This window comes from Scatophagus argus, chromosome 10 (assembly GCF_020382885.2).
Source record: "Scatophagus argus isolate fScaArg1 chromosome 10, fScaArg1.pri, whole genome shotgun sequence".
In the NCBI taxonomy this organism is placed as follows: Eukaryota; Metazoa; Chordata; class Actinopteri; family Scatophagidae; genus Scatophagus; species Scatophagus argus.
In genome coordinates, this window is record NC_058502.1 from 1707695 (window position 1) to 1729285 (window position 21591).

Sequence of the window (21591 nt, forward strand, 5' to 3'; positions counted from 1 at the left end):
ATGACCAACCGGCTGGAGGCCACGAGTCCTCGCTCATCATAACTGACTGACCAGAAGCAGAGCTGCTTATGTCGTAGGTCCATTTTCAATTTTGAAAAAAAACAAATGGTGAGATGTCACAAAATTATCCGTTTTGAGCCAGATTTGATGTGAACAGTAATTGTTTGACGGTTGGTTTGCTGACTTTCTGGGAAAGTTTGGGTGGAAACAACGTGTGTGTTCAAGCTGTCCTGCATGGATGGACAAACCGACTGGACTTTAAATTTAACTTTGTACACAGTCACACCAGTAAAGCCACCAGGCAGAGAGACGTATAGAGAAGAATGGACCGGGCCTGGGACCTGCAACTATTGTGTCCTAATACAATATCTGACTTCCTTTGGATGCCAGACTCCACAAACACACAAAAATGCACATGCATAAGAGCTGAATAGCAGGCAGCGAGGCACCGGGCCCACTTCCTCTGCTGGAGATGTAGACGATGGAGGGAGGAGGGGGGAGGAGGGGGGGAGGGAGGGGAGAAGGAGGCTGGTACAAGCTTCAGTCTCACACATATTTCAGCTCAGACCTCTGGACACAAACTGTCTGACTCTGGACAGACTGTCTCACTGTCAGATCAGCTGAACGAGCCCCCCTCGGCAGATCCTCTCACACCCGTCCATCTGTCTGTGTGCTCAGAGCGCGAAGCCGCCTCGCGTTCAGACTCAGCAACTGAACCAGGACGACAACCGGAGCTTTAAATAACTGGAAGCCAGCCGGACATCTTCTGCCGCCGGCCGCTGAGGATCAGTGGAAGAGGAAGAAGATCGTTTGCTCAAAGACACCTCAACAACAGCAGCTGAGGAGGAGGAGGAGGAAGAGGAAGAGGTTACCTGTTGCTCCGTCCCTTCTTCTGTATCGCAAATCAGGTAAAGTGTGAGTCCACGTCAGTCCGTCAGGTAGATTCTCACTACAACGTGGTCCTCAGACTAATTTAAAACTAAAATTGTTTTATTTTTTGCCTTATATTTCCTTATTTAGCTTTTATTAAATTCCAGATATCAAGCATTTTTCAACTCATTGTTCTATTGTTGATCTGTGATTTTATACTCCACCTCATTTGCCTGACAGCTTTAATGACTGGCCAGTTTTCACATTACAATCATCCATAGCCTGCCTGTCCAGTGGAAACTGTGGGATTAAGGTTGAAATGTTCCTTTACGTGTTGAGAGAAGCTAAACCACCTTAAGAAGCCTTCTGGTTCAGCTGGAAACTGCAGAACCCAGAACAGGCTGTTTCTCTGAGCTCAGGAAGCCGTTTGGAGACAAACCTTTAGAACATGAAGCGCTGCTGTAGATGAAACCGGCCAACAGGATGGAAAGGAGTTCAGCATCGACTACTGCAGGGTCATTTGATCCCCTCAGAAAAATCAAAATTTTTGAGCATTTCTGAAAGCTGAAGGGGACGCGTCCTCCTGATATGTGCTGCAAGTCCTGTGCTGGTTTACTCAGTCTGCCTTTAAGTCCAGCATCGCTGGAAACAGAAAACAGTCCACCCAAACTCATATTTGTGAGGTTTCACTGCTCGGCGATATGCAAGCCCGTAAACAAAGTTCTTACCACAGAAACAGGAGGTTTTACAGGCGCAGCCGCTGTGGTGGAGAAGGAGCCTCACGCCTGCAGTATCGCATGTTTTATCAAAGAGCAAATTCATTTCCTTTGGGCTCGTGACAGATAAGCAGATTTTCATAAGTTAAACAGACTCGGTTACGTGTGAAGATCTTCAAACTTCTGTTAGGATTATTTCTTTAAATGCATTGTGTCTTTCAGCTTCTGTGGGCAAAACAATAAGAAAATAATATCAAACTGTTAGCGAACAACAGGCCAGTTTTTGGTTTTATGAAAGAGAGACTGAACATGTTCTGTGTGTGCAGTAAAATATTTGAAGTCCCGTGCTTTTGATTCTTGGCTCACGTTTTTATCATGAAGACCTATTAATAAGAGCAATAATGCAAGTTATAAATAAGTTTTTATCAGACTAACGACATCCTCCGGTCACAGCGATGTCAACAGTTCGTCATTTATTAGGCCTTTTGTGTGCGTGTGTGCCCATTATCCAGCACTCAGCATTGTTCTGCATCCTGTCTTGACCACGGGCACACATACATACACACACACACACACACACACACACAAAGGTCAGGCAAAAGTCTATACGAGGAAGTAATATTGTTATTAATGATGCTGGGAGCACTTGGAAAGACATAAATACACACACACACACATTTTGTTCAAAGTCTTTGGGTTTCATAAAAACAGGAAGGGAGGGGCATTTAAAGGAACAGTTCACCCAAAAATTCGGCCATTATCTCCTCACCCCCCCGAGCTGATGGGAAGTTGGGTGAAGTTTCTTTGTCCACTGAATGTTTAAGGAGCTTCAGAGCTGAACAGCATTGCAGCTTTCTGCTAAACAACTGAAGAAGCTTGTTTCAAAATGACTTGTTTAAAATGTGAAATAACATAATTATTAAATTAAATTAAATTTATTGGCTCCATACAGCTCGTCTGTTCTAATACAAACCAATTTGAAAAGATATTATTTACGCTCTTTTTTTAAGACAAAAATCTTCACAGTAGCGGCTAAGCTAAAAGCGTTTAGCGCACATACGTGTGCTGCTGCTGAGTCGTAGCTGCTGCAGTGATTGGCTGCAGGTTTCATCTGACTGAGACTTCTCAGTTACACGATTTCAAACGTTTGAATTACACCTTTATGGAACACAAACTCCTGCAACACAAAGGAGAAGGACTCAAAAAGCTGCACAAGGAGAATCGCAGAAGACAAAACGCTTCTCAGAAAAGAGTGTGCAGAGTGCGATGCAGCTACAGGACACAGCCTGCATTTTATTTCAGCACACATAACCTTTTAGACCAAACAAACCCATTAAAAAGAAGGCTTTTCAGCACCCAGTCTTATCCTTTCCTCCCTGAAGCAATGAAATGTCTGCGTGACAAGAGTACGCAACATAATCCTTTCAAAATAAAAGTCAAGAAGTCAGCCTACAGTATGTCACCACTGTGTGAACTGAAAATCCTCTGAGGATTAAATACCAAGCATAAAAACCATTAGATTCACTGATCAACTGTAAGAAGAGAAAACCAGTCACTATGCTGTTTTTATTCCTCTGAAAACGAGTAGCATACGTAAACGTAGCCATACATCCCCACAGTGACTCTGTGTTTACAGTGGACGGCTCGTTTTCCTTCCCCAGAGACAGACGGGAGGGGAGTGTGGGAACCGACAGCGAGGCTAAACTAAGACATGGACATGAGGGCCGGGGTGGACACAGGGGTCGTGGGTTCAAGATAATACAAGAACACACACACACACACATGCAAGCAAAGAGGTCACAGTAACAAACAATTTCTGCCAAATTTAATGTAAACTGGCAAAAGAACAAATGAATGCTAATGAAGGTGTGCTGTTGGTGCTAAATCTTCAGTCAGGTGCAGTCAAACCGTCAGTCCACATATGCACAAGGTGGCCATTTTCCCCTGATGTCACCCTCAAGGTGGGAAACTCAAACACTGCGATGTTGCTTTGTCCCAGAATGCAACAACACTGGGAATCCGACAAACTGCCATCATATCACTGAGTAACAATCCGGAGGAACACCAGGCCACATTTAAGGGAAAAACCTGTCTGATAACCCAGGAGCAACCATTAACGTTAGCATTCAGCCACTTCTGAGCTAACAGGAAGTGGAAATGAGTGTGTCATCAACGGCAAAATAAGTAACTGAAGTACAATAACGTGAATGAGAAGCCTGAACAAATGACACCGTGTGTGTGTGTGTGTGTGTGTGCGTGTGCGCACAGGCTCTGTTCCTCAGGTGAATCTTGTGCCGACGCAGCTGACAGGTAAATCTGTAACGGGTCATGGCAGACTGGAGCCTACTGGGCAACTTCCTGGAGGAGGTGCAGGAGCACTCTACCTCGGTGGGCAAGGTATGACAAACACAAACCCGTCTGATGGCACGTTTAAGTCTTCTTCCTGAAGTTCATATAACAACATTTCCACTGGGGAACACGTATGAGCACATGAGTACTCAGTCTTGAGTACTGACATCCAAAATATTTATCCAACGTATAAAGATTAATCACATTTTTTGATGTCATAAATATTAAAGCAAATTGATGTCATTCTGTGTTAAAGTTTACGCGTGTTGAAGTGGGCGCAGTGATGTCACTTCTGTGTGCGAATATCCAACATACAAGATCCGTGCAGTAAAAAGGATAACATTTCTGAGTACTCCAGCAATCAGCAATGATAATAATTCAATGCGGGTACCCGAATGAGGAAATGACTTCACACGCCCACCACTCATTTCTCAAGCTGTTCCTGGGGCTCTGAGTTCTCCTTCTGTATATCTTGCTCTGGCTGCACAGGTGTGGCTGACAATCCTGTTTATCTTCCGCATCCTGGTGCTCGGGACCGCCGCCGAGTCGTCGTGGGGAGACGAACAGGAAGATTTCGACTGTGACACTGAACAGCCGGGCTGCGAGAACGTTTGTTACGACCAAGCCTTCCCTATAGCGCATATACGATACTGGGTAATATACTGAGCTGGCTGCACTGAAAGAACTAATCCTGAAAGCCATAAACATCAACATGCCAAACAGGAAGCGGTGTGGGGTGCAGGCTGAATCTGTTTTTGCTCCTCCCCAGGTGCTCCAGATCGTGTTTGTGTCCACCCCGAGTCTGATCTACATGGGCCACGCCATGCACACAGTTCGCAGAGAGGAGAAGAGGAGGAGCAGAGAGGAGGAGGGAGGGCAGGGGGGAGGGAGGGAGGAGGACCCGGGAGGGGGTGAAGGAGAAGGAGACCAGCAGGCAGGAGAAGAAGAAAAGGACGAAGGAAAGGAAAAACGAGAAGCTCTGCCAACGGGGCGAGTCCGCCTGAGGGGGGCGCTGTTGCAGACGTACGTGCTGAGCATCCTGATACGAAGCATCATGGAGGTTCGTGCTGCTGTCGGCTCCGTGGGGCTCTTGAGCCTCTTCTTGATATTTGTTTTATTTTGTTTTGAATTTAATATTCTCAGTATGGTTCATGCTGTCAGCACCAGATTCCAGCAGCAGCAGACAGAGCAGCCAACTTGCTCTGACGTTGAAGTTAACGTTTGCAGGTGGTTTTACTGCTCCTCCTGCAAGGGAAACCGGATCGATTTCCGTTTCCCAACAGGGCGAACACGCAAGTTCAATTGTTCCATCCAGCAGACACAAATGGTGCCAGTCGGCCTTCGTGTTCCGCTGAGATGTCTTCGTTAAAGACTAGCGTCTACTGCCCGTTTAACAAGCTGGTGAGGAAAGTACTGATACTTTATGGCTACAGAGCACCAAGAGACCAAACCAGAGCTAAAAGTAGAACAGTTCTGACTTCTATTCATCAGGTGACCAGGTACTCGACCCCAGATGAAGGAACCATAACGCTGCTCCATGTCTGCTGGGTTCAGGCTAGAAATAAAGATCTGTTAGCCAACAAGTTTGGCAAAACAGCCAATGTAAGAGTTTTTCTGCCTCCATGTTGAATGAATGCAGCTGACTGTGATTGGACGTCCACACAGGTGGTGTTTCTGTGTCTCCAGTATTTCCTGTACGGGGTCTTCCTCAATCCTCTGTATGTCTGCAAGGTAAAACCAGAAGTCTAAATCATGTCCATTCCAAGTTTTAAACATGACTTTCAGACCTGCAGTCATGTGCTCTGCTCGTCCCTCCGTCTCAGGCCTGGCCATGTCCACATCCGGTGAACTGTTACGTGTCCAGACCAACAGAGAAAAATGTCTTCATCGTGTTCATGCTGGCTGTGTCGGCTGTCTCGCTGGTCCTCAGTGTGCTCGAACTGCATCACCTGGCGTGGAGACACTGCTGCAGGTAGGAACCCCGCATGTGTCGATAAGAACAGGTCTCAGCTGAACAAGCTTTGAGTAAAGATGACTAAATTCTCAAGTCTGAAAGCTTAACTGAAGTAAATGAGAACCAACAGCTGCCTTTAAACAGGATGAAATCAGTCACTTACACTGTCAGACTGTCAGATGATGGATGGATGGATTTTATCTGTTCCTTGTGGTTCTGACAACTTTATGCAAGTACAATATGAAATTGTTGGAGTATTCCTTTAAGAGGCTGAAAGCTGCAGCTCTTGAAATGTCTAAAGTACTGTTCCCACACAGTCCTGGGACTATTTTAAGTCCTCAGTGATTCAGCTTTTGCTTCCTGGAATTACATGTAGACTAAACTGCATGAGAAAAACATCCCCGTAAGCCTGATGTGACTGTCTCCTTCCTCAGGCAAGCGAGCCGCCAACTTCAAGCACATGACGTAGTTTTAAAAATTTAAATCAGACATGCGGGTTCTTTATGGGGAGTCTGTATTTTGTCTGTTAACGGGCTGAAACTCTTCATTGCAGGCGGTTCTTTTACAAAGGGAAGCCCGTCACTCCTGCTAACGCCTCGCAGGCCCGACAGCTCTCTCTGTCTCCTCCTCCGCCGTCAACCCCACCTCCAGAATTCAGCCAGTGTGTGATGGGTTCCTCGCACTTCCTCCCCCTACCTTTCCCAAACCACCGTCTGGCTAACCAACAAAACTCAGAGAACATGGCCACCGAGAAGCACAAAATGGCCACGGCCGTAGAGGAGGCAAATCGCCTCAAACTGAGCTGCTACTCGCCTGAATGGCAAGAGTCCAGGGAGAGTCAGATCCAAGATGGCGGATACATGAGGTCCTACAGGGAGATCAGCTGCCCAAAAATCCAAAGCAGTGGCTCAGACGTGCCGATGCTTTTCCTGAGCGGAGGACAGTGTCACAGGGACAAACGAAGATTCAGCAAAACCAGCGGAACGAGCAGCCGAACGAGAGCGGACGACCTGTCGGTTTAGAAAGAAAGCAGAGACGGACGTGATTCAAGTGCTCACGTGTTCACGCGATACGCGAAGCTCCTCGCCCACGGCTGGACGAGTCAGAGCCCACGTGTTAGCATGAATGCTAACTTCTGTCTTCACTTCCAATAAAACTAGTGAACTATTCTGCTAGTTGCTCTCGACCTTTAGCTGCCACATTTCTCACTGAACCTGATGGTTTGCAGAAACTTTCAGACTAAATTAGCTGTACTGTTAACATGTTATCTCTGCTGATGGGAGCTTTTTGTCCGCGTAGCTGCTGATCACTCTGAACGTCTGGCTGCAACTTTACACAGATGATCTACGACAAACGCTGCTTCTTCTGGAGGGTTTTGAGGCGAATGATGGGATAACGTGGAACTGCTGTTAGTCTACTACTTCTTAAATCTGACAGATTTACAGTCGTCAAATCTATGCAGGACATTAAAGGCTGAGACGAGGGAGTTCGACCCCTTAAGCAACCAAAGACTTGGCCTAAACTGAATTTGACTGTTGTGGCTGTTGAATTCCTCGTCTTCCAGTGAAGTAACAGGAACTTGGTGTGTTTCTGTTGAAGTGTTTTTTCTGCTGTGTAACCAAGAGCCTAGCCTGCTGTGGGCTTGAGTTTTAACTGCAGCAGCGCCTGTTTTAGCCTCACTGGATGCAGATGTTGGTCATCATATCACCTGAACACGAAGCATCTTCACGCTGGCATTTGTTTTTTTCTTTTTAACATTTCTTTACTGTTTAAGAGCTTTGTTTTAATTTCTCATCCATGCCCTAAACTGTGCTTCTGTGACGGCCTGCAGTCAGTTTAAATGACTTCTGGTGAGTATTGCAGTAATTTGACATTACGGTCATGAACACACCTGGACTGAAGCACCACAGACTACAAACTGTGCAATATGAAACACAGGTTGTGTGTTTTGTTTGGTTTCTAGACAAGCCAAAACAAATTTCCACACACCATTTGGTGATTACTGCTATTAAGAATAACTTTAAATTGTTGGTGATTTCCTATGTTGTACTTTTATATTTATTATTGCACTTTAACAATGTGAATACTGTATGTGTTTGAAAAGCTTTGCAGATAAAACTATGCAAGAACCTGTCAGTCTGTTCTGTCTCTAAAATATTTAACATTTATTTATATTTAATAATAATATTTGCACCTGTGCTTGTCCTGCTGTGACACACTGAAGTGTTAAGGCCCGTTGCTGGTGCAAGACAAACAAGGAGACATCGGCAAACTAACTGCAATCATTTATTTATAGTACTTTAAAGCAACTGATCATCTGTAGCGACGTAAGCTAGCTGCTAGCCTGCCGCTAGCCTGATGGTCACGTGATTAGTGCTGTTTGAGGTAATTTAAACACGTGAAATGGTCGCAGTTCGGTTTAGTTTAAGCATCAAAACTGCTGGCTGGATGAACAGGTGAGTCAAACCAGGATTTATATGAACCCTGACGTCTCTCTCTGTCCCGCCATTCTTAAATACCTCACGTCAGAGGAAATCTGCTTACGTGGCCACGAGCACAGCTGAGACACGTCACGTCACGTCACCTGAAGGCCCTTCGTATTTCCACCTCTGACACGGGAGCTGGACGACAGAGAACTTCAGCCGGGGACACACGGACATGAAGACAGCTGGAGGGCTGGCTGCTGGGAAATGGTGGACGGTTAAAGGGGCACTCTGGGTTTAAAAACAAAACAAAACAGGCTGGCTGGTTCCCATGGCTCACGTCCAGTGTTGACCAGGGGCTGATGGGAGAAATCCCAGTCAGGTCATCCGAAAACATCAGGAATGTTTGGGAACGGTTTTCTTTCCCATGTGTGGCAGCCATGTTCAGTCCCGCTGTATGGGCGGAAACACTCAGAACGAACCGAAATGTAACAGCTGGTGAATCCACCTGCTGACATTAACAACACAACGAAGTAAACAATCTGTGTGCAGCGTAGCTAAAACTAAAACATCAGGAGCATGTTTAAGAAATCTTTAGTCCTTGTGTTTTATTTATGGTTTTAATCATTTGTTTACTATTTTATGGCAGCCTGTTTCATTCATCCACTACTGCGTGTTTTATTATCCTGGTTCATGTGTCTGTTGTAAAGCACTTTGTAATGTTGGCTTTGGTACGTGCTACACAAATATACTTTATATTTGTTATTAATATTTAGTTCAAAGTTGAAAAAGAAATCAAAAACAATCAGTGGAACAAACTCATGTTGAACTCGTGATAATATTTACGTGGAGAGGGGTGCCCTCTTGTGGACACATTTAGAACTGCAGGTGACCAACAGCACATAATGTGTTTTGTATTAGTAGTCCGTGGGTCTTATTTTAACACAACCACCAGCTCACAAACCAACCACATCATCCATCACTCATTTCAGTATACTGAAATAAAGCTTGATGGTTCAATACCCTCATCCCTCTGTTCTGTCCACCTGTTCCTGGATCAAACCTTGTTTTACAGGTTGTCTAAACTGCACTGCCGCCATTATTACTTTTATTTAAATCATCTTGTCTTCCTTTTGCTGCCTATGGACCAAAGTGGTCTGCCCTCTGGTCCTGTTTCTGTGTGTGCTGGTTATGACAGCTCATTACAGAATTCAGCGTTACAAAGTGTATTTTATCGTCTAATACGCACTTTGACCACTAGGTGTCACTAACTCCCCGTGAATCTGTTGCGCGCTCTTAGATAACCAGAGACTACTGAAAAAGACTTTTAAAACCCATCTCATCATATATAGAATAAACTGCACATAGTTTGTTTCCCATATGAAACAAACATGCCGAGGAGGAGGAGGAATTTATTAATCCTCAGCAGTTTATCTTAATTAGAGTTTTCCACAAACTGATCCTCACATAATTGCCCGACTACCAGCTGCACAGCACAAACACCTTCATTTACTCAGGCCTCCGTAACCAGGCAGCACAGGAGCAGACTGTTTGAAGACGGGATCCAGTCATGTCACTGCTGCATGCTGAGCTTTGATCGGACGAGGGGGGGCAGAGAGCAGGACCTGGGCTGCCCTCAGCCGGCTCAGACCCCAGAAACGCATCATGAGCAGCGGGGGATTAGATAACATAAGCAGTGAAGGTGTGGCCGTCAGGAGTATCACTTAAATCCAGTCAGCAGTGATGATTCGCTCTCACACAGGACAAACGGGACAGAGCATCTTCAGGGCAGCTGAGATCTAATCTGCTGTGAGCTAAACAGGAAACAATTAAGGCTGCAAACAGTCCTGTTCAAACAGTAATTAGATCAGATTAGTTTCACCACACTGAAAACAAACACACACATTCACAAGGCCAGAGACACGACCGGCCAGCCTGAAGCTTTACACTCAAAGTGCTCTTGACATGACTTCATTAAAGCTGCTCAGATTACAGAGCTGGCTTGGGTCTAGCTGAAATCCAGAATATTTACTCCAAGCTTTTACTTTATTTTCGCCCCAGGTGTCACAAAGTCAAAGAACATTCAGCATTTGGCACACGTTTCCTCGGTTAACGCGTGAAAGAAACGTGTGTTTGTCTGATTCTGACTCTCGGACTGAGCCGACCGAATGAGGAGACCACCAGTCGGGTTTACACTTCTGGACACTCTCTTTAATCGATCCATCATCAACAACATCACTACCACATGATATTATTTTTGTGCATACAGTATATTGCTGTGTACTGCAAGAGCAAGCAGCCCCTTAAAACACTTCACAAATGCAGTCTGTCAGATTACAGTAAAAGAAGTAAAAACGACACTTTCAGGCCTGTGAAACCAGGTAAATAATAACATCCTCCTTCCCTCCAGATGGTGCCCGTGAAGGTTCTTCTACACAGTACAGCAGCTCCACGACGACGTGAGGGGATTGTATGCCAACTGGTTTCACGCTGTAGGGATCTCAGCGTGGTGGGGCTGTTCAAGGCATTGACATGTAATCATACACCACAATTCTTAGCTGTAAAAGAGGCAGACGACGGTGGGTCATCATGTTTTAAAAACTCGTATCGAGTGTGACGGCAGGCGGGGAGTAAAAACTGGAGCTCAGAGGGGCTGCTTCAGTAGCCTAACAGGTGGGGGCTCTGGTAGGAGTCGTACAATTCAGCACCGGCTTTTGTCCAAAAGCTTCACAGGACAGAATATTTAGTGTGAAATCTAAACCGCGTTCAAGACAAGTGGGAGTTTCTGATGGGCTGGATGGACAAGAGGGAGTGCAGATGATTCACACTGCGTCTCCATTTGGGAGGTTAGCAACTCGGGCTGCCATGAAGGCTGGGAGTCAACCGGAAGTCAGCAGTTAACCACCAGACACCCAACCTTTGCAGCCATTACTGCTCAGACATAACCGATATTAGATTTTAATTATTAGTTTGGAAAACAAAGCTCACTGAAGATGGCTCTCCTAGCAGAAAGTATCTTTGAAAACAGAATGAATGACAGGTCAGGCTGCTCGTCGTTTTTATACATTTTAAATAACGTGATTCATTTGTTCTTCTCATGAGGCAACGTACAGATCGACAAAAAAAAACCAAACAAAAACAACCCAAAATGGACTGTAGTTTTATGTTTAGCCACCTGAACTCAGCTCGCCTGAGAGTGAGCTCACTGGCTCACAAAATGTGCCATCTCAATAACAGCAGACAACATAAATTTACCTTTAGTACAAATGACTAAACATAAAACCATAGATGCAGCATGTTCAAGACTAAAACTAAAATAAAAAATAACATTAAATATTCTGATTTTTAGGTCTGTTTTGTTTTTTTAAGTTCACGATGTTGCCGATTTAAGGTATGCGATGAGATCCTGGCGCTCTCCCTTCTTCTTGATGCCAGCAAAGATCATTTTGGTGCCAGGAATGTACTTCTTGGGGTTTTCCAGGTACTCCATCAAGGTGTCCTCACTCCACACAATACCTGGGAAAAGTCAGGTGATCAGTGATGACAAACAACTTATTCAAGAGGCAGGACCTTGAGGGCAGAAAAAGGTAATACTGCAAAGAACAAACTGCTAATGTTAGTGGTGCTGAAATGATTGGACAGAAAGCTAACCTACAGGTTTAATAACTTGGTACGCATGTCAAACACATCCTGAGTTCAGATCCTCAAACGTGAGGGTTTTCTGCTCGTTCTGAACTGTGGGACCTTGGACAGATTAAGACGGGCAGTAATCGTTGGCCGCAGCCTTAAACGTTGAATTGTGTCTAGTGCACTGTAAGTAATGAGACCTTGTGATATCTTCATGTCATTACCTTTGCTTCATTCTAACACCATGTTTTGTTCTTTTAGATGTTCCACACTTTGTACTTATGTATAATTAATATACAAAACTTTAAATACTTTGGTCTCAACTCGCTCCTCTTCAAGTTACATGTGAGGCAAAGCTTGCCGAAAGCCTCATTTAACCACTGCTGAACTGACCTTTGCTCTTGTTGGCGTCTGTGTACGAGAAGCCGTCTGCCTGGCCGGTCTTGCGGCCGAACAGACCCCAGAGGTTGGGGCCCACCTTGTGCTTGCCCCCCTCCTCTACTGTGTGGCACTGAGCACACTTCTGGACGAAGGTCTTCTTCCCCTTGGCAATGTCTCCCATAGTCAGCTGCAGAAACACAAAGAGCAGACGAGGAAAGAAGTCAGTAACCGTATAAAATAATGACCATATCCATACTCTGAATGTGTGCGAGTTCACATCCATAAATAAAGATGCCCGTTTTCTATTCATAGACCGCGACGATGGCAGGAGGCTTTCGCCGCTCCGGTCTGGCCGACGCCATCTTGTGAAGGTCGTTTAAGGAGACGAGCCTTTCCTGGTTTACACTGCACTCAACCCGGTCCTGACATTGCCCTGTGCGTTGCTACAGGCCCAAGTCATTTCAAGGAGACCAAACCCGATAACCAGCGGAGGAAACCACGTCAGCTGCAGTCACACTACCGGCAGTAATGTGTCTCATTCTGCTGAGCCCAGGCAGCCTCAGCTCGTCTTGTTTCGCCAGAAAAGCTGCCAGACTTGCAGAGTAAATAAGGTTCGTCTTAACGGTGTCCCGCTCCGAGGCTGCAGCTTTAACGCGGCGCTCTAATGTTCTTAGCAAATGGTGTGTTAGTGGTACGGGCCGCCGGCGTTTCGCTGCTCCAGTTACTGACGCGGAGCCCTTAAAACACAGGAATAACTGGCTAACTACCTCTCTCTGTATATATAAAATAAGCTTGACTTCCCTGTACAGTTAGTGGCGCTAAAGCAGTTAATTCCGTTGTTTCGTGGTTTGATATAAAGCCTGAATATGAGCAGGAAGCAAGTAAAATCCACATGTGGGCGCAGCCGGTGCGGCTGTCCCAAAGTCACCCCGTTCAGGCAGCATGACTGAAAGGACTGCAGCTGTTGGACCTCTTGTTACATAACATGTAACTGCCCCTCCGTATTTTATGGTCTCCAGGGAACCCTTGTACACTGAGTCTGAAGTAAACGGGGAGGCAGAGTTACAATACGAATCGTTTTCACAGACCACAAACGCCTCTAACATGGCGGTCTACCGGCTGCCTCGCATCCTTCCCATGAAACATCAAGGACATTAAGTCACAGCACTGTCGACTAGAAACTGAAAGCAGCTACCATGAATAGACAGCTCATGAAGGTATTATTGCACACTGTGTGACACGACAAAGCTCACGTTAGCCGTGTCCGGCTAGCCGGCTAGTAGCCCATCCAGGCTGTCAAGGATGCTTCAATGTCGGCGTTATAGCCTGGGATAAGCTAATGTCTTAGTATCCCGGACACTAGCTTAAACATAAGCCTTTTTAACATTTTTACAATCATGCCTTACATTATTCTAAGATGATTAACTCTTTTAGTCGAAACAGAAACCGACCGCGCTACTAACCAACAAGGCAGCAAGCGTTAGCTAGAAATGACCGTTATGTCACCGCAGCTCTTTTGTTGTATTTCAGCTATTTTGGAATAATTCACCCACAAACCCAGTTTCAACTGCTCAATAAGTACGAAGGTTTACCTTTTGATTAAAATGTGAGGGGTTAAAATCACTCCGGTGAAGGTATGGGTTGCTTCTTTCGGCCGGTGAGTGGTTTCTGGCGGACGTAAAGAAGGTCACTTCTCTTTAGAGGCACCGGCTTTTGACGTCATCATCCAATCACGTGCCTCGCGATTTACTCATGGTCGCTAATGATCACGCTTCGATTCGGCAGAGTCTCGGTTCTACAAAGATGCTCCCTTCACTGACCTTTGTTCTTCAATTCTACTCTGAAGTATGTTTCTGTTTGGAATACAAGGCTTAAATGCACACCAATAAACCCCAGATGTTAAATATAATTCGTTCTCATTCGTCGTTAGTCTCGCAGCAGACGAGACACGGCCCCGGGGAAGGAAGAGAAACGTGTGTTTTGGTACCCGTCCCAGCATCTTGTCGCAGTCCTCACTTTCCATTGTGGAGCAAGAGGCACCTGCTGAAAGAGCCGAGATACACTCATTAAAATGTGTGCTTTTTACTGCTAATGTGGACAAGTTAAAGTATCCAGCATTTGAACTATTCAGAAGTTTAGTTTGTCAGTTACATTTCCGTTCTAAGATTTTGGGAATATGGACAAACTCATATTTTTGACTCTGTACAATAGGAAATGTTTTTGGTATTAACATTTATACATAAAGCAGCCTACAAGAGAAGACTTGACACAGTTTTTTTCACTACAAGAGAGACAAACAAGACGTGAAAAAAAGGAGAAATATAAGATTAATAAATACATTTAATAAATTAAGTCAAAACAGGTGAGTGACCATGGTGTCCTCTGACCAAAGGGAGACAGTTTAAGGTGAGGAGTCACACCCTCAAAGGCACAGTCCCATTTAGTTTTCAAACTGGTGTAAAAGTTCAGTTGAGGTGGCTTGGTGATATTTCTGTCTAGCATTTCAGTCTGGTGCCACAATAGATTACACTATACCTCCAAACCCAGTCACTGTTACATGCACATATAACTGCAGATGGCTGGCAAGCTAATCTAAATATTTGTCCTCAAGAGGTTCACACAGCACTTGGAACGAACACACACACACACACACACACACACACAGGGCATATGGTGGCACAGATATAGTCCGCTCCTGACCCCAACATGACAAGTCACAAGCCTCTGACGCTACATAATCAGCTGACAGACTTATGTATGTGTTATACACTACATCGGTCAATAATGTAATCTATTCACATGTTATTTCTAACAAGCAGGTCTATTGAAATATTTTTCCATCTTAACATGAGTTACAGTGGTGGAATGTAGTAGTACAAAAGTATTTTCTTCTCTTGCCACCTTCTACTTCTTTTCCAAACATTTTTTACTGCATTACATTTATTTGACTTATTTATTTTGACTAGTTATATTACAGGTAAAGAGTTTTGCATACAAAACACACACACACACAAAATGTACAAGTACAGCGAAAACCTTGTTCAGCTAATTACATGACAGGAAATCAATTGGTAACTTTAGCTTTGATAATATTTAACGTTTTTTATGTAAAAAATATTTCATGGTTCCAGTTACTCAAATCTGGGGATTTGCTGCCTTCAACTTTTAATCATTTTAATTTATTTTTAGCGTTTTTTGCCACTATGGGCTCAGATTACTTGTGATGACAGTTCACAGAGGCCATATTTAATTACATTCTCCTGATTATAGTTACATATTCAAGTTAGTAATACCTGAAGTCAAAAGCTTAAAAACCTTACAAGTCAAAAGCTTAAAGATTTTTCACAAAAGAGTATTTTAGCAGGGTGATGTTACAATATGAATACCTCCTCTAGCACCAGTGAGTTACTAAAGCCTCCTGCAGCCTCCTTTCGTAACGTTCGCCACCACAGAACGAGAGCGCGTTTACACCTCCCGTACAGTAGATGGCAGTAAACGTTTACTATTGTTTCTGCTGTCAGCCGTCAGTTCTGTTGACCGCTTCTCCAAAGTGGGAATTGACACAATTAACGCCCCATCCTTACCACGATAACAGTAACTCACGAAACAACTCGTGGTTAGCACATCTAAAGATTAAAACACGTGATGAAATTCTCCTACTCACCATTTACGACTAGCATCCGGCGTCGGTGTTGCTGCTTTTCATTTGCGTTTCTCAAAGTTTCAAGTTGAAGCAGGGAGATCCGAAGAACACTTGAAGGCATCACTATCGGAGACTGACTGCATTCTGTTGAGCAGGAAGCAAAGATGGAGGAGTACCCCTCTAAACAAGCAACCGAAAACCTGGACGATCCTCCTAACAGTCGGCTTTTCGTGGTCACTAGTCGGTCCATAACCGAAGATGAGCTTCGGGAAAGTTTCTCCGTATTTGGAGACATCCAGGGGGTCTGGGTTGTCAAAGACAAGCAGACAAAGGAGTCCAAAGGTATCTGCTATGTGAAGTTCGCCAAATCCTCGCAGGCCTGCCTGGCCATGGAGGAAATGCACGGCAAAGTGCTGGTGGAAGCAACTAAACCCATCAAGGTAAACTTTAGCCGCTTGTGTCCTGAAAGTGTCAGTTAGTCGTATCTTAAAAAACAGGTTGCGTCTTTGCAGGAGCTGCTAGCTACACACGGGGCGTTGACGTCAGCTAACGTCTCCCTAACGACAGTTAACGTTACAGCAGATGGTTCAGAAGAGTCGGTTAGCCTGAATAACAACATCTACGTTTTCTCACGGTTCTCACCCAGTGGCAATGCAGACAGTTTATGTATAAGTTGCTGATGTCTCTGATACTTCTGCTACCCCGACACAGCTGAGGGGAGCTTCTGGTTGTTTTCCGAGGCTTCAGTCTCTTGTGTTTTTCCCACATTTCTGCTTGGTTGTGTAGGTGTTTATTGCCCAGTCGCGGTCTTCAAACAGACACAGAGATGTGGAGGATGAGGAGCTGACCAGGATTTTTGTCATGATCCCCAAAACCTTCTCAGAGGAGGACCTTAAAAACACTTTCAAAGTAATTACACCCACCCGTGACTGTTCCTTTCTTTGTTGTTTTGTCCTTTCTTGTTCTTTGCTTTTACATCTCTCCACTTAATCGTCTCTTCTTTCTTTCTGCTTTAACCCTTGCCTGTGGGGGAAATAAAACAAAGAGAAATCTACAAAATAAATGCTTGCCACGATACATGTGATTTGAGACATTAGTGTAATCTCCAGACACCAGCTTAGAAGGAAGAGCACTCACGTTTTTATTCCTGTTGTCCATCCGTCTTGTGTCTCTTCCAGGAGTATGGTGACATTGAGTATTGCGTGATCATTAAGAATAAGTCCACAGGGGAAAGTAAAGGACTGGGCTACGTGAGATACTACAAACCCTCCCAGGCTGCCCTCGCGATAGAGAACTGTGACAAAAGTAAGACTGTGCCACATTCTTTGACTGGTTCACTGTCTGTGGTAGCAGTAGCAGCAGGAAACGTAGCGAGAGCCTGTTTGTTAAGATTCAGATTGATGCTGTGAACATTTCCGACGCTCAGCACTGCTGTTGATGCTGGTGTGATTAGCTTACAGGGCCATCCTGGCTGAACCTCGCACCAAGGCTGCAGCAACAGAAGACTACACCGGAGGAGCAGCCAGAGGTGATTACATGGCTGGTGCTGACTCCATGAACCAGTATACCCTCCCTATGGGTACGCAAGTGTTTCACAGCCTAGCTCAGTTATTTTTCCCTGTTGTGTCTGGGTTGATGTTCTCAGTGTTTTCAAGCCCATGATCAGCAGTCAAGTCAGATTGATGTGTTGTGGGACGGTTCAAGGCATGTAACCTTCATTAGTGCCATGGATCAATGTTTTAATGAGCTGGTCCCCGTTGTCCTGCCCATGGTTTCATACATTGACATAAATAAAGATGGATAATGCGTCTCGACTTCCTCCCGGATACGAGTGCTGCCTGTCTGTTCTGGTGAATCTTACGCATCTCTTCTTGAAGGTCTCTAATGTGAATATGTTTAGGAAACCCTTACTGCAGTTTTCTCTGTCCTGTTGTTGACTGTGTTCTCCCTCCTCCCTCTACAGCTGACCCTGGCAGCTACCCGGTGATGGACTACCGCTCAGGTGACTTCACGCGGTGCCTGATGATGTCAACACGGGCCGCGCTGACCCAGGAGCAGATTTTTGCTCTGTTTGACATCATTCCTGGCATGGAATATTGTGAGCTGCAGAGAGACGCTTATGGAATGAGCAAAGGTTAGCGATTAAACATAAGCTGCTGTGACTCTTACGCTGGAATCAAAGCAAAACCACACTGTCTTTGCATCAGATGATATGGAAAACATTTTCAGTGGTCCTAAAACACTGTGTTTAGGTTACAGTCAGTGTGAACTCTCTGCTGTCCGATCAAAGCCTGAGATGAGACCTGAAAGTCTTTCTGTTGGTTGTTTTTGTGTCCTGGGTCGTGTCCCCAGGTCATGCCTTGATTCGCTACAGTAACCTTGGATCAGCAGTGTACGCCAAGGAAAAGCTGAATGGCTTCGAATATCCTCCAGGCAACAGACTGGCAGTAAATTTTGTTGACGACGGAGAGGACCGCAGCAGGTACACACACACACACACACACACACACACACACACAAAACCGCCTACTTTTACTTTATGCTTGCAGTGGGGTCACAATTAATGAAATCCCCTTCAAATTAACATATCCATTCATGACTTAATGATTAAAATGCAGCTGATGATTGCCGGTAACCTTTTCTGCAAGTCATCTTCTTACCCCCTGTGGGCCATAGTGAGAGGGTGGTTGTTTTCAGAGGCAGAGTTTATAGAGGAAACACTGAAGAGGTGAAAGTTGCTGGCATCACATGTTTGAGACGTAGAGGTCAACCTCACGTGAATCTTTGTGTTAACGGTCAACATTAAGTCAGAGTGAATGGAGTCAGGAACATATCTGTTTTAAATGTTCAGTACAGCTGCTGAGTAAGTATCCAAAAGATTTAAAAGGACTATTAAAATAAACTTACAGACACAAAAAAGGGCACAGAGTAGGTGAGAATATCCTTTTAGTTTCAGTCCTGAAGTAATCTGATCACTGATGATCAGTTTGAAACCACAGGGGTGTGTGTGCGTGTGTGTGTGTAGTCCTGTAGGTCGGATGGCGATGCAGTTTGTCGCAGCCCAGATGATGTCTGCAGTGTGGAACGGACCCTCGACCAGCCAAGTCCTGAAACCTTCTGTGAGTCCGTTCAGTAAACGGTTTACGTTCTGTCAGGTCAGCTCTTTGTGTGCGAGCTACTTTACCTGAAGTTTGTTTTTCTGTTTTCCAAAGTAATTCCTAGTGACTGTGCAAAGTCTTTTCTTCATCTGTAAAGCTGCCCCCCAAATGTAGTAACGGTTACGTTCTGTCACTACATCTCTGATCCTGGATGTGCTTGTTGGTATCCTCCAGGGCTTCTCTGCCGTCTCCCCAGTGTCCCGGATTCAGACAGACGTCAACCTTCCTCCTCTGAAGAAACTCGCTCCACCCGACAGCAAGGCGAAGGAGCGTTTGTTTGTCGTGTTCAGCCCCTCCCCGCTGCCCCTGGATGTGCTGGAGGATGTTTTCTGGTAAATGTCTCATACTCGGACTCATGATTTCACTCGGCTCTAACGCTGTAAACCAGGCATGTCAAACTGGTCCACAGGAGGGCCGGTGTGGCTGCAGGTTTTTGTGCCAACCAACCAAGAGCACACCGTTTGACCAATCAACTGTCTGAAGACGGAGATCAGTTGATTAAATGAGTCAAGTCTGGTGTGCTGCTACTTGGTTGGAAAGAAAACCTGCAGCCACACCGGCCCTTTGTGGACCAGTTTGACATGCCTGCTGTAAACACACATTGTTAAATCAGTGTCATAGGGTGGAAATAATGGTCACGACCCGTCTCTGCCTCTCTGTAGTCGCTTTGGTTCCCTCATTGAGGTCCATTTGGTTCCTGGGAGGAAGGTTGGTTACATGAAGTATGCAGACAAACAGGTGAGACTGTGAACCGACGCAGGACAAAGTCTTTAACGATGAAGGAAGTGAAGTGTTGTTTCTGCATTTCAAACCAACTCAAGCTTTCCTCCTTCACTGGGCTCCCCTGTTCATCCCGGCCTCTTCCTGTCAGTGTGCCGATGAGGCCATGTCAGTGCTGCACGGTCGGGTCGTAAACGGAGTGAAGATGAAGGTGATGCTGGCTGACCCTCCCAGAGAAGAATCTCATAAACGTCTTCGTACCTACTAGGACCAGGCGACAGAAACGACCGGTAAGTGCCAAGCCGTCGGCGGCACAGTGAAAAACTGCGGTACCAAAGTGTTTTCTATTTTAGTAACAATGTGTGATGTATGCTGTAAATGTACTCTGCGTAAGTCCTGTTAACATGGTTTGGCAGCACACACACAGCAGATGAGATAAGTGTGTTAACTGACCACCCAGCACACAAGTTCAGGTATTACTAACTTGAACTCTCTGGTTACACGTGCACAACATGTCAGGGACAAAGAAGGCTTGTTAGCTCATGAGCACGTTAGCAGGGCTTTCCCTGACCAACAGAACACTGGTACACTGGCACCCCACAGTACTCCAGACTCGCACCATTACAGGGTGTTAGACGTGTGCTATGATACACACTCTGATTACACCTGGCAGTAAATTGTGTCCTGGGTGATCGTACGCAGTTCGGCGTACGAGTTTCTGATGACTGGTTGTTTCTCTTCCTGTGAATAACGCTGCAGCTTCTTGTTCCCTAGGCGACTGTTGTCATGACACAATGACACCTGACCTGACCGACCGACCGACATCAAGACCTTCTCCCGACCCCTGACACGACCTTTAACACCTGTCTGACCTTACGTCTGGTCAGTGACCTTGTTGCGACGCACTGATAAAACAAGTGAACAGTAGCATCCATTACTAAAATGGAGTCTTGCCCGTATAGTCTGTGAAACATAATGTCAGTATGTTTAGTTTGTGCTCAGTGTCATGCTTTTTCTGCCTTTAATTTAAATATGTAATGCGACACTGCGTCTGGCTCCTGTCAGCGGCGCTAACCAGTGTACAGCAGTAGTACAGTACAGTACAGTATTACACATTTATCCACGGACTACTGAAGACACACTGAGTTAGTTAGAGTTCAGGTGGCTGGCACGATTCTCTCCTCGACAAGCTGCGGTCTGTTGATAAGCTAACAGACAGGCTGTGCAAAGCTGGATTTAGACCACTGTGTGTTTCAGGTCTCGCCGTTTCTCTGTAATCCCATGCTGAGCTCAGTCAAAACTGTGACAAATAAAGATAAAATGAACAAACCATTCAACCCGTCTCGTCTCTTCTTTTGCTGCAACACTTATGGGATGATAACACCTCTCTCATCTAATAACTTGTCATTTTATTGTTTTACTTTTAAAATCGTGGAATAAAAATCAAAGTATCGTCCAAATCTTCTAAATAAGATCAATGGGAAAATGACAAAGGATGAGTGGTAGGACAGTGGATGCTCGACGAGTCTCTCCTGGTAGGTATGCATGTGTGATAGTTGTGAATGTGTACTTGATGAGAACTACAGAGGCCCTAAAACAGGTTGATGTGGCCATGAAAAACAAAATCTTCAAAAAAAAAAAAAAACAACTACACACTTCAAGAAGAGGCTTTAAGTGGTGCAAACCTGCAATTACTTATTTCCACCACCTGGGGGCAGCAGCTTTACCACTGCTGGTAAACTGAGCTCAC

At 45.1% G+C, this 21591-nt stretch overlaps 3 protein-coding genes across 6 annotated transcripts; 2 read left to right on the top strand and 1 right to left on the bottom strand.

The window, feature by feature from the left end:
• The first annotated feature begins 563 nt into the window (after positions 1-563).
• LOC124065629 (gap junction alpha-5 protein-like) lies at positions 564-8022 on the top strand. Of its 2 annotated transcripts, XM_046401163.1 has the most exons (7): positions 564-908; positions 3855-3983; positions 4425-4589; positions 4705-4995; positions 5601-5666; positions 5759-5907; positions 6443-8022. In XM_046401163.1, the coding sequence occupies exons 2-7, from the start codon at positions 3915-3917 to the stop codon at positions 6909-6911; spliced, it is 1209 nt and encodes a 402-aa protein (XP_046257119.1). In that variant the 5' UTR covers positions 564-908; positions 3855-3914; the 3' UTR covers positions 6912-8022. The 2 variants fall into 2 exon arrangements, with proteins under 2 accessions (XP_046257119.1, XP_046257120.1); XM_046401164.1 differs by lacking the exon at positions 564-908 and having other exon boundaries at positions 3839-3983.
• A 2479-nt stretch (positions 8023-10501) lies between these two features.
• Positions 10502-16099, bottom strand: LOC124065632 (cytochrome c). 2 transcript variants are annotated; one of them, XM_046401168.1, is made up of 4 exons: positions 15985-16099; positions 14308-14360; positions 12333-12507; positions 10502-11828 (listed from the first exon to the last, which is right to left on the bottom strand). In XM_046401168.1, exons 1-4 carry the CDS (start codon positions 16082-16084, stop codon positions 11683-11685), a joined length of 474 nt encoding a protein of 157 aa, XP_046257124.1. In that variant the 5' UTR covers positions 16085-16099; the 3' UTR covers positions 10502-11682. The 2 variants fall into 2 exon arrangements, with proteins under 2 accessions (XP_046257124.1, XP_046257125.1); XM_046401169.1 differs by lacking the exons at positions 14308-14360; positions 15985-16099 and adding an exon at positions 13913-14064.
• A 28-nt stretch (positions 16100-16127) lies between these two features.
• Positions 16128-21505, top strand: rbm45 (RNA binding motif protein 45). Of its 2 annotated transcripts, none has more exons than XM_046401165.1 (11): positions 16128-16403; positions 16750-16872; positions 17142-17268; positions 17417-17542; positions 17927-18097; positions 18316-18445; positions 18989-19082; positions 19296-19453; positions 19784-19859; positions 19993-20131; positions 20616-21505. In XM_046401165.1, the coding sequence occupies exons 1-10, from the start codon at positions 16128-16130 to the stop codon at positions 20107-20109; spliced, it is 1398 nt and encodes a 465-aa protein (XP_046257121.1). In that variant the 3' UTR covers positions 20110-20131; positions 20616-21505. The 2 variants fall into 2 exon arrangements, with proteins under 2 accessions (XP_046257121.1, XP_046257122.1); XM_046401166.1 differs by having other exon boundaries at positions 17417-17491.
• The last annotated feature ends 86 nt before the right edge of the window (positions 21506-21591 follow it).

Excerpts from the sequence above, each read along its gene's own strand:
- LOC124065632 (XM_046401168.1), bottom strand. The coding sequence starts at position 16,084 with ATGCCTTCAAGTGTTCTTCGGATCTCCCTGCTTCAACTTGAAACTTTG. Across the intron at positions 14,361-15,984 it reads CCGGATGCTAGTCGTAAATG|GTGCCTCTTGCTCCACAATG; the intron begins GTGAGTAGGAGA and ends CTCTTTCAGCAG. Across the intron at positions 12,508-14,307 it reads GCGACAAGATGCTGGGACGG|CTGACTATGGGAGACATTGC; the intron begins GTACCAAAACAC and ends GTGTTTCTGCAG.
- rbm45 (XM_046401165.1), top strand. The coding sequence starts at position 16,128 with ATGGAGGAGTACCCCTCTAAACAAGCAACCGAAAACCTGGACGATCCT. Across the intron at positions 17,543-17,926 it reads CCAGTATACCCTCCCTATGG|CTGACCCTGGCAGCTACCCG; the intron begins GTACGCAAGTGT and ends CTCCCTCTACAG. Across the intron at positions 19,860-19,992 it reads TGAAGTATGCAGACAAACAG|TGTGCCGATGAGGCCATGTC; the intron begins GTGAGACTGTGA and ends TCTTCCTGTCAG.
- LOC124065629 (XM_046401163.1), top strand. The coding sequence starts at position 3,915 with ATGGCAGACTGGAGCCTACTGGGCAACTTCCTGGAGGAGGTGCAGGAG. Across the intron at positions 5,667-5,758 it reads ATCCTCTGTATGTCTGCAAG|GCCTGGCCATGTCCACATCC; the intron begins GTAAAACCAGAA and ends CCTCCGTCTCAG. Across the intron at positions 5,908-6,442 it reads GCGTGGAGACACTGCTGCAG|GCGGTTCTTTTACAAAGGGA; the intron begins GTAGGAACCCCG and ends TCTTCATTGCAG.